This window comes from Pan paniscus, chromosome 5, assembly GCF_029289425.2.
Source record: "Pan paniscus chromosome 5, NHGRI_mPanPan1-v2.0_pri, whole genome shotgun sequence".
NCBI lineage: Eukaryota > Metazoa > Chordata > Mammalia > Primates > Hominidae > Pan > Pan paniscus.
This window is the reverse complement of record NC_073254.2, coordinates 95,332,050-95,344,183: the sequence shown is the minus strand read 5'-3', so window position 1 is coordinate 95,344,183 and position 12,134 is coordinate 95,332,050. Positions and strand designations below refer to the sequence as shown.

General features: G+C 37.2%; 1 protein-coding gene and 1 long non-coding RNA gene across 3 annotated transcripts in view; one reads left to right on the top strand and one right to left on the bottom strand.

Moving 5' to 3' along the window:
• Positions 1 to 5,822, top strand: part of FILIP1 (filamin A interacting protein 1) — a 200,101-nt gene extending 194,279 nt beyond the window's left edge. For both annotated transcript variants that reach the window (XM_055113893.3, XM_003805810.7), the window contains one exon: positions 1,211 to 5,822. In XM_055113893.3, the coding sequence (XP_054969868.2) occupies positions 1,211 to 1,240 (30 nt within the window). In that variant the 3' untranslated portion in view covers positions 1,241 to 5,822. The remainder of the gene's footprint in view (positions 1 to 1,210) is intronic.
• Positions 232 to 12,129, bottom strand: LOC129398017 (uncharacterized). Its single transcript, XR_008625662.2, has 2 exons — positions 11,840 to 12,129; positions 232 to 623 (listed from the first exon to the last, which is right to left on the bottom strand). It is a non-coding gene; the product is annotated as an uncharacterized LOC129398017 (long non-coding RNA).
• Between the last annotated feature and the right edge of the window lie 5 nt (positions 12,130 to 12,134).

The window sequence follows — 12,134 nt, the reverse complement described above, 5'->3', positions numbered from 1 at the left end:
CTGCACTCACAACATATACCATATGTTGACAAGGAGGTACTAATAATAAATTTTTTGGGTGAAGAAACTATTTGAAGTTTGAATATTTTCTTTCCCCTGCTGTGTATAATCTCAGTGATGTTAGGAATCTGTCTCATTTTGATCATGCATGTAGTTCCATGCCTACCTAGCACAGTATACAGCCTCAATAAATAGATCTTCAATGACTGAATGAAGTGAGTCACACTGATAAATGTTCATTAAGGCATAAAGTTTACTATAAAAGAAAAACCAGCCAAATAAATATAAATATTAATTATCCATAATGTACTGGACTGTTGTAATTACTACCTCAATCTAGTTTAAATTTATTTTTATAAGAATAAATTTATATTTTAAAACATATAGGGAGGCCGAGGCGGGCGGATCACGAGGTCAGGAGATCGAGACCATCCTGGCTGACACGGTGAAACCCGTCTCTACTAAAAGTACAAAAAATTAGCCGGGCGTGGTGGTGGACGCCTGTAGTCCCAGCTACTGGGGAGGCTGAGACAGGAGAATGACGTGAACCCGGGAGGCGGAGCTTGCGGTGAGCCGAGATCGCGTCACTCCACTCCAGCCTGGGCGACAGAGCAAGACTCCACCTAAAATAATAATAATAATAACAATAATAATAATAATAATAAACATAATAATAATAATAATAAACATATAGAGTTATGCAAAAAGACGCAGAGATAAAAGTGAGTCACCTATATTTATGGACTTCTTAGAAATAATATCTCCTTATTAAACTAATCCACACACACACACACACACACACACACATACACACACACAAAGAAATTGAAGAGGTGTAAATATTGTTCAGAGCAGAAAATTTGGCTGAAGATTAGAGTTACTTCTAGGAAATAGTCTGGTTTCTCATTAAGGGGTTTGTATATAGTAATTACTATCTTTGTTTTTCAGTTCTTACCTTGGTTAAAACTGATCTACTATTGTCAGAACGTTAGACGTAGTTTCTAAAGGGCTTTAAGAAATTTCGAGGTAAAGTACATACGCCAATATAAAGACGTTGCCCAAGAATAGTAATGCAGGAAAGTCTATTAGCCTCATGTACCTGTTTTTGTTTGTTTTGTTATTTAACATCTATGATCTTTTAGTGAAATGATGTAGCTTGATTCTCAGTTTCAGTTTAATTGAAAATGCCATGTCTTTTTTCTCTTTATAGAAAGCATCATCATTCACCAGTTACGAATGAACTCCAGATGAAATGGTAAACGAAGCACATACTGGGTGTGTGTACGACCTCTGAATCCCTATTGAATGGACAGCCCTCAATCATGACTAAGGTCCTCCATGCTACTGATCACTACTGGAAATATTTTACTACTTCCAGTGATTTTTTTTTAAGGATATAATGTAAAAAGCTGAAAATGGCCTTGCTGATAATATGAAAATATGTAGCAAGAGCAATTCAATCTATGTGCCAAAAGAAATTTCTTTTTGCAAAGCTTTCAGGTCTATGGGCACATGCTGTATAACTTATTTTTTATAATACATTTTGTAATGTGATTTTTTTTGCTAAAGTCTCTGGCACATGTATCTATGGAATACGCTGTCAGTTCTTCAAAGTACTGGTATTGTTGCATTCGAAATGGTAACCTATAATTATTTTCTTTTTATCAATTTGTTAATTCTGAAAAAAAGAAAGTACAACTATATTTCCTGAGGTAAATTCAAGAGGTAAAACTTAGAAGCAGGAGATTCTGGAAGAGGTTCTACTATTGCTTGTACAATGCTATGGTTCTGATCATGGTTCAATACTGACAAATAATGCTCTGACTTAAAAGCTTAATTTTAAATACTAAAAATCAGTTTCTAAAGTTGCTCTTTCTGGTGTTCTGGGCCAAAAACCTTGGATGAAATGATTTTTATATAGAACAAATTCATAAAAGGAGATGTACCAGTTTAACCAGTAAGGGCAATAAGAACAGCTTCGACTGACAGTTCAATTACACTTCTGATTGCATTATTTACTTGTATGTATAAGACTTATAATAAGGACTGTGAAATAAAGATAGTTCTCACAATCTAATCCAATCAAAACTTGAATATAAAAACAGACCTAAAATGTCAGGATCTTTTTTAAAAAATAAGACTGGGCATGGTGGGTCGTGCCTGTAATCCCAGCACTTTGGGAGGCCAAGGCGGGAGAATCGCTTAAGCCCAGGAGTTCAGGATCAGCCTGGGCAACACAGTGAGAGTCTTAAAAAAAAAAAAAGAAGTTAGCTGGGCCTGGTTGCACGTGCCTGTAGTCCTAGCTACTTGGGAGTCTGAGGTGGGAGGATCACTTGAGCCCAGGAGATGGAGGCTGCAGGGAGCCATGATTGTGTCACTGTACTCCAGCCTGGGTGACAGAGTGAGACTCTGTCTCAAAACAAAGACAAACCCACACACACACACAAAAACCCCCAAAACCCAGAAAGAAAAAGTAGTACAAGAAATCTCAGGATCGATTACTTTTTCCCCCTTGATTTTGAAAGATTTTCGTAACTACAGGTAGGTCAGAGAATATATTCTTTGAAGATAAAAAGCACAACATGCATTACTCAAATCTCAACGTCAGAGCTACTGTTGAATTTAGGTTTATGTGAAAATGTGCATCTAAAGTCTACTTGAAACCCTGGTAATATACTTTTTTTTTTTAAAGACTGTTAATATGGACATGTTTTTAGTAAGGTCTTTAAAGATAACTTTAAAGATAAATTAAGAGTTGATACATCAGTTTCTGAATGTGGAAGTCATTTATCATGTAACTTTACTGAAATTAAAGAGAGAATGCTTCTGAGTGTCACAAGGATAACTAAAAGCCACACAAGGAGGACTGCTGGCCCATTTCTCTAGTTCACAGGATGTGCTCAGCTTTAGAAGCCCACACACGGGCATCCAAACTGAGTCTCTGGAATAGAAAAATTAATGATGGACTCCCTCCCCTATGTAACCTTGGAAGGTTTTAAGTTACACCTTGGGGAATTGGCAAATCATTTTCAACATGTATTATAAATTATATGATGTTAAAATTATTTTTAATTTTTTAAAGTAAAAGAAATGTTACAGTAGGCTTGCCATAGCTTGAACGATTGTGAAAACATCACATAACCTTCCAGAATTTTGGTTACTAAGAAAACTGGAGTGTGTATGTGTGATTTTTTAGAATTGTTACTGGGTTTTGTTTTCTGAAAATGTTGACTGTAATGACATTTTCAATTAGAAAAGTGTTTTAGTTAGTACTGTTATATTTTTTGACTCACAGTTAAGTATCCTATTTGCCAATGTTTGTACCTCTGATGGCAAAATTATTTGATATATTAGATTAGTATTTGAAGCAAATAACTTTCTCAACTTGTGGGAATTTTATTATACTAATAGTGAAAATGTTAGAGGATAAGATTTTAAATACTTCTTGATTTAAATTAAAATACTATAAGATATGTATGTATATTTGGATTTGAAGGTTTTTTTCCCTGGATTTATAATGAATTTGGAACTTACAAGAACAATGAGGATGATGGTGCAATCAGAGTCATTTAGATAGATGGTGAGCTTTTTCTGTCCACGCTATGATTAAGTCCTCTGTTTAAACCCAAATGCAATCTGGGTGACACATGAATAAAATTAATTAGGTTAATTTTGAAATAAGAGAATATGCAAAATTAACCAAAAAAACCCCAGAAAACACTGGTCATCTCCTTCTCTAATGAATAAGGAAATAAGATCATAAATAGTCCCATCTCAACATGCATATGCAATTGAAAAAACTGCCCTCACAGGCAATCCTGGCACAATCCTAGGCTCATAAAATTTCTCTATCTTTTCTTGTAAGTAAGTCTCCAGTCATCATTCTAAATGGGAATCATTTTTAATGAAATAATTATAACTTTTCTGAAATATAATCATAATCAGTGTTTCTAGTTCAAGGTACAATTGAACTAATCCATAATTTTACCCTTTTCTTTTTGATAAGAGAGTGTTTCATGAGGGCATCTTTGGTAGAGATCTTTTCTCAAGTATTTTATAAATTATTCGAGTTTGATGAAGATGGTAGATAAATACACCAGCTGTCAGATGCCTATAATTTTCACAAAATGTGAAGAATTCATTGTATCTTAGGATGACCATAAAAAAATTCATGGTGTGGAATCTCTAAGCATTAATAGAGACAACAACGCTACTGCAGTAATACACAGCTACTACGAATCAGTGGCAGAGCAAGAATAAGTGGTGTATCAGGCAATGTAAAGTTTTTGCCTTTTCTCCTAATGCTGTGGTTGAGTTTTCCTGGAAATGAAGAAAAAAAACATAGGAAAAGTAGGGTGTGTTAATGAATCTGATGAGCAACAAGTCTAAAAATAGCAAAAGTGCAAAACGGAAGTTAAAAAAACGCAACTGGCACCTGAGGCATATTTCCCCTTCTTTATCTCCAGTGCTATGCCTCTGCTAAAAATATGAATCACAAAGCAAAGGAAAAAGAGAAAAAAAGTGTTGTAATACAGTAAAAATCACTATAATAAAAGTTTATAAGAATTGAGTTTTTTTGGAATTGACTTTGGCCTAGTACCATTAGTATTTTTTCTTAATTTTTCAGCATTTATTCCATAATAATGTGATAACAACTGTGTGTGTTACCTAGAGAAAATGCTGTAGATCCATACATTTGAACAGAAATGTTTATCGATGCCATAACGTGATACATTTGCTTTCTGGTGTTGTTTTTTGTTTATATTATTTAGGGAAATTTTACCTTACCATCATAGATTTTGTTACTTTAATAATGCAGAACTATATTTATTTAATCTAGATTTTGTTTTAAAATTATCAAGTGTTAGCTTTTACAAATAAGAGGCTTATAATGTGGCCAGATATTCTTAGAATTCTTTTAGGTCTAAGGGTTTTCAAAACTTTAAGAAATACATTCTATTTTTGCACCATTTAAAATTTTGTTTCCTTTAAGTTTTATTAAGTACACGAGAAGTTTATTATTTTTCATTGAATCCAAGTGAATTTATGGATATGTACTTATCTTTTATATGAATGTAATAGCTTGCTTTCAGTTCCTCACAGGTCATTGAAATTATTTAACCAATGAAAACATTCTCTGTTACTTCCAAAGTCAACTATGTTTATCAAAATCTCACTAGTGTGAGAAAAATAACAAGTGTAATATTAAAGCATTGTGCAATATCTTGAGTTGGAACATAATATTCAGAAAATTAAAATCATTTAAAATTAGTATGCAACCTTCTTTTTATTTAAAATCATTTGCTCTAAAATAGTGTTCATCTCTGCATTTCATATTTTCTTAAAAATATGGTCTTTCACTATGGATAGGCAGATGTGGTATAGCAGGGCTGCCAGGATGAGGGATGCTCTTCCTCTGGATTACACCACGGTTTGATTCTTTAGTAAGATGAAAACTTTAAGACACCAAGAAATGGAAACTGGTTAAAGGGTTTCCCTCCCTGCTTTATTCCCACAAACTGCACTGTCAATCAACATTCAGATGTTACTCCACAGCCGCTGCTGTCAATCTAAAGGTAGATAGATCACTCAGTAGAGCAAAGGCTCCTGAGGCTTTGCCAGCAGTCCACAGCCCAGTATCTACAGAGGCATTTGGGTCATGGTTTTTGCAAAGTGGGATGTGGGTGAGAGTGGGGTTGTGTTCTGACTTCCTTTATTGCTATCAGCCTGTGCCAGAAATAGGGATCTATATAGCTACATCCAATCCTAACTTATCTCTGCCTTATTTGAAAGAAAGGAATGGGTTTCTATTAAATAATAAAAACATTAGTTTATTAATTCCTGCTAGGAAGTAGCCTTTTCTTATCCTTCCTTCAACTGCCCTGTCTCCTTTTCCCTGTTATTCAAAGACCTTTCCCATGACCACAGCCACATTCTTTTTTGGCTGTTCTGGTTTTCAGTGCACAGCTCTTTCTTCTCCTTGACAGCAAGGCATGTTTAGTCGAAATAACAGAGTGTTTTGTAGGCACCTAATAATTGACTCCTAACCCCAGAGGATTGCTCCTTTTGGAGCAATACCTCAGTCAGGGTATTCTGTGCCAAATCTTCCTCACCAAATTATTCTGGTTGCTGATGCTTTCCTTGCAGAAATTTCTGTGCCCACGGAAGGTTTCAGAGGCAGATCATCTGGATTAAATAAGAAAAGACCTTTAGTAATCACTGATTCTAAGGGAAGGTATGCCTTTAAAAAGAAAGGAGTTTCATCAGGCCTCAAGATGGTTTATACTGCTTTATTGAGAGAAATGTGCTCATTTTTGCATCACAAAGGGGCATGTATTGGTGCCCACGTGGAGCACTGACACAAGTCGGCAGTGAGACAACAAACTGATTATCTCCCAGAAATGGAGGGCACCAGAGATGTCTGTTTCCATGGTCACCACAATCTGATGAGATCATGCTTGAGGAAAAGAACATGATCACCCAGAGTACACAGTCTTGCTTAGCATTTATAGTACATGTAATATTAGCATAAGACTCTCTTTTCTCTATTTTCCTACATGGAGAACCACAATGTAACTCTGACCTTTTTTCCAATTTCCTCACAGTTTAGTTTTTGACATCATAAGGCGGATGACATGTGGTACCTCCTCAGAGCTCCTATAACCCCTTGAACACATATCTTGTGTGGCACTGACTTCATTACATAATATTTCAGTTGTCAGCAAGGTGTCTCTCCCACTAAAATGTGGGTTCACTGAGAGTAGGTCAGGTCAGTTCAACAAGATTTATCAAGTACCTTTTATGGCCTAGGCACTTTGCCAGGTGTTGGAGATGTAGAAATGAATAAAAACAGTCTCTGACCTTGAGGAATTCATTTACATCTAGTAACAAAGACAGATATAAACAGATATTTTTCAATACTACACAGTAAGTGCAAGGACAGACGTCATATATACATTACCTCGAGCTCTGAAAGTAGCTCTTAACTCCACCAAAGGGGTCAAATAAGTATTCCTCGAATTGGCTACTGACCTGAATCTTGAAGGATGAGTGGGGATTAACTAGCAAAGCAGTTAGAGTGGAGGTGGGGTGTGAAGTCAGGGAGCAGTGGGTTACTGAGTGACTGGGTTAAGGAAGCAAAGACAGTGAGTGCAGATTTCTCCTCCCAGAAGATTCAGTGACAATACAGATGATGTTGTGAAACAGTTTGTTGAACCTATCTTGTGCCTTATGGTGTGCTGGTCAGAGGGAAGCCCTTGGTCTTTGCCTTTGTTGTCATAAATATTTAGTGCTATTGACTGAAAATGTGCTTGATTTCTTTCTTTCTTTTTTGAGACAGAGTCTCGCTTTGTCGCCCAGGTCGGAGTGCAGTGGGGGGATCTCGACTCACTGCAACCTCCGCCTCCTGGGTTCAAACGATTCTCCTGCCTCAGCCTCCTGAGTAGCTGGGACTACAGGCACATGCCACCATGCCCAGATAATTTTTTGTATTTTTAGTAGAGACGGGGTTTCACCATTTGAGCCAGGATGGCCTCGATCTCCTGACCTTGTGATCTGCCTGCCTCAGCCTCCCAAAATGCTGGGATTACTGGCGTGAGCCACCACGCCTGGCCCAATGTATTTGATTTCTGAGGCTCAACAAAAGCCGACTTTCACATTTAAGTCCATTTTGTGAAGATCCTTCATGAATATGTTGGAGTTATTTTAATGACTCAAGTGATTCAAGTATTAAAAAAAAATGATGAAATGAACTCCCCCTCATGCTGGCTTTCTAAAACTTGGAAAAATAGAAAAGTATAAATTTAAAACAAGTCTAAAAATGGTCCAAATGTATAATTTATAAAGAATTAACGTTTTTAGGCTGGGTGCGGTGGCTCACGTCTGTAATCCCAGCACTTTGGGAGGCTGAGGCAGGCAGATCACCTGAGGTCAGGGGTTCAAGACCAGCCTGGCCAACATGGTGAAACCCTGTCTCTACTAAAAATACAAAAATTAGCCGGGCATGGTGGTGGGCACCTGTAATCCCAGCTACTCGGGAGGCTGAGGCAGAAGAATTGCTTGAACCCGGGAGGCGGAGATAGCAATGAGCTGAGATCATGCCACTACACTCCAACCCGGGCGACAGAGCAAGACTCCGTCTCCAAAAAAAAAAAAAAAAAAAAAAGAATTAACATATTTAAAATATCTACTTTCCTGTATCCTTGATGATTCTCTTGGAGTAAACTAAGCCTCTTTCCTCTTCTGTTCCCCTTTTTAAAGAAATTAACTGTTATACATGTAACATGTCAGTTGGCTGTTATCCTAGAGATGGCAACATCATATCTGAAAAAAAGACCTTATCTATAATTGATGGCACCTAATGAAAAAATACGTGCCATGGGGATGTAATCAACTGAGAGATTCTATGCAGTGGAAGCCATGAAGTCTGAAGTCTTGTGAGAATCACATTCTTTCATTTAAAGTATGGAATTGGCCAGGCACGCCTGTAATCCCAGCACTTTGGGAAGCCAAGTGCCTGAGGTCAGGAGTTCGAGACCAGCCTGGGCAACATGGCAAAACCCTGTCTCTATCAAAAATACAAAAAATTAATTGGCTGTGGTGGCACGCACCTGTGGTCCCACGTACTTGGGAGGCTGAGGTTGGAGAATCGCTTGAGCCTGGGAGGTGGAGGTTGCAGTGAGCCACTGCACTCCCACCTGGGTGAGAGAGTGAGACAGCGTCTCAAAAAAACAAAAAACCAAAACCAGAAAGTATGGAATTATGAGAAATGAAGCCTTATTTCCATCCACAACAAAGTTCTTAGGCGTCTACTAAAGAATTTTGGTGTAATTGCTCTTTCCTCTAATGACGCTAACCATTAAAATATCTTGCTTGACTTGTATTTCTGATGACTGACTGGCTATTCAAGAACTTGCAAGATTTTCTATCACAACACCTATGACCTCAGGCTAATCAGTCAATCTGTCAATGTGAGAACAAAGGGATTTTCCTAAATATCTAACTGAAAGTATTCAATAAGTACACTACACAAAAATCAGGAAAAATTCAATTTTAAAAAGTAATTTTTAAAAGCCAGTTTGAATCAATATCTGATGCAATAAATACAGGAAATGAAGTTTATTATACAATTTCTACATCACTCTTTCTCCTAAAAGTCCTCTGAGATAATTAAAAATGAACATTTTGCAGTTCCACCAAGCTGCCATGGTCAACTGAAAAGGAAAAGGTATTTTTGTTGTTGTTCCTGCAAAAATATGACCCAGCCACTGAAAATAATTCAAACCATTTCCAGTCACTAAGAACTTTCTCTGAAACTCATGATGGTAAAAACTATGGCACATCTCTCAGCCCTCTTCAACTTTTTAAAATATCCTTGTTACAGATGTGAATGAAATGGTTTGAATATGGTTAGAAGCTAGAGACCTACAGCAGCACCCAACATAAAAGGAACCCAACAAGCAAATTTGTGTGGCAAATCTACTTTGGTTAGGCAATGAAAAGACCAGTTGCAGTTTTCTCTTCCTTGTTCCCAGGGATACCCAATAGTTACTCTTCTGTATTTTTTTCTTAGATGTTTCTGGTTACCGAATTCAGTGGCACAACACAGCAACTGAACTAAAAAATGAAAATTGTATAAAACTTCCCAACCAAAGGCTAAATATACACACCTTTTCAGATTGTTGGGCTTGCATCTGTTCTATCATTTTAGATTCACTTTTATACTGGGGCTCGTGCATTGACTGCATACTTAGAATGTTAATCTGATAGCATTAATAAATGTCATTTAGCCACATAAATTCCACTTTTACCAAGAATCAGCACATGAACAATCATTTGAACAATATAAATGTAATCTAAATGTATCAACATACATACACACAAACACACACCAGTCGCTCCTAGCAATCAGTTTGAAAATGCATAAATGGTAGTCCACTGTGAGAACTATTCTCTTTAGTTGCCCTAGAAATGCTGAATGACGCTTTCTTTTGAAAATTCCTACTTCAGCAGATTAAATGAAAAACCACCTAGTAAGGACTTCATAAAATAATGTAACCAAGAACATCACAAAATTGTGAGTTCCCTGGGATAATAATGTGACACTGAAAAAAATGTTTCAGCTGGGTAAAGATGCATATTGTGGAAGAATACAGTAGTGGAAAATGAAATGGAGGGATATCAAGAGATCTGGAAAAGCAATTTCATCCATGTGGACCTCATCTGAAAATGTTAAGTTTTAGAGAAGAATCTCAGGAGGTTTCAATTCTGTAAATGTTTCAGTCAAAATCGAATTTCTAATAAAAAAAAGAGACAAGGGATTAACTCATTTTCCTATGAACAAACAAAAATAAAGAAAAAGGAAGCAGATAAATACATCACAATCACTCAGATCACTAGAACAAAAACAAAAAAATGAAGGTAAAATGACCATATATACAGAGTGCTGGAATAGCAGATCAGTTAAATAATTATCAAATTTAGTGGGCATGATGATATAGGCAGAAATGGGGAGGAAAAACCTGCCTTATATGTACGTTCGCAATATGCCCATATTGTGGCATACATTTTTACTAACAGAACTTAGCAAAATAAAAGGACTCAAAGCCTTCTCCACTAACTGTGATAGATTGTTTTCCATTTGAGCCTGGGGTTGAAGGTAAACTTAACAGATCAAAACAAAATATAGACCTAAGTATGTCAGTAGTGCTAAGAATTTGAGCATGAATGTCATGTAAGAGCAAACCCAAGCAAGTCGGTTATTAGAAGGCAGCAAGTATTATATCACTCTAAACTCTGCCTAGTAAACATGTGATTGGCTCACATTTTTGAGACATGTGGTCATTTTGAAAAAAAACATTTAACTGTAAATTTTTTTTTTTTTTTTGAGATGGAGTTTCGTTCTTGTTGCCCAGGCTGGAGTGCAATGGCGGATCTTGGCTCACTGCAACCTCCGCCTCCCGGGTTCAAGTGATTCTCCTGCCTCAGCCTCCCGAGTAGCTGGGATTACAGGCGCGGCCACCACGCCCAGCTAATTTTGTAGTTTTGGTAAAGACGGGATTTCATCATGTTGGCCAGGCTGGTCTCGAACTCCTGACCTCAGGTGATCCACCCGCCTCGGCCTCCCAAAGTGTTGGGATTACAGGCGTGAGCCACGGAGCCCGGCTTAACGGTAAATTATGAGGACCAAGCACTCTTTATTTTCTCTTTCCTCAGTTTATCTTCTTTAAGGCATTACTGCAGACTAAGCCTAAAAAAAAGTAATTTGTTTTCAAATGATATGATTTACTCTCTGGCCTGGATTTCAAAGATGTCAGTATAATATGGATTGTATATATTGTTTAAATTTTACAAATAACATAACGCCTATTATAGAAATTTTGGAAAATACAGAAAAGTGCAAAGAAACAGAAAAAAAAAATCCTTCATCCGGTCAGCAGAGTTACCATTTTCACTTTTTAGTTGCTCTCTATATTGTACTTCTATAGTCGCTACACTACTCTAATATCCTGACTTAGTCACCTTTTATATCACGAGTATTTTCTTGGGTCATTAAATAGCTGGCACTTTTAAAGTGTTTACGGAGTATCTCATTTTGTAGTAATGCTATATGTCCTGGTTTTTATAACAGTAAGAGAAAAAGCTACAGCCTATTACAAAACACCTCCTATATCAATGCGCAAAAGAGAAAGGTGGACACAGAAAAGAAGGGGAAAAGTAACGTGAGAATTAGCAATAGAGAAAGAATAAGTGAGAATCGCTTAATTAGAGGCAAAGATAATAGGGCTAAGTCACATTATTGATTCTTGACTTTAGGACAAAAGGGGTACATGTCACGCACCTCTGTTCCAAGTTTGTATTTGCACCTTGAATGGCGATTTATTAGATAAAGTCGCGGTTTTACAACCTAAGCAAATACTGCTAATCCTCCCCCGACTCAATCCACCTTGAGGCCGCCTTTTAAATGCTCCGACTCCCTTCAGAGAAAGCCTCGAGGTAAAAAGAAAAACCTGTCTGGCAATCCAGACCTGCCGTCGCCACGATAACCAGAGTAGCAGGCAGGTGTGTGCTTACTAAACCACGGCCAACACAGCGAAGATGCGCCTACGCCGCACGCGAAGTGTCACCGTAGCTCT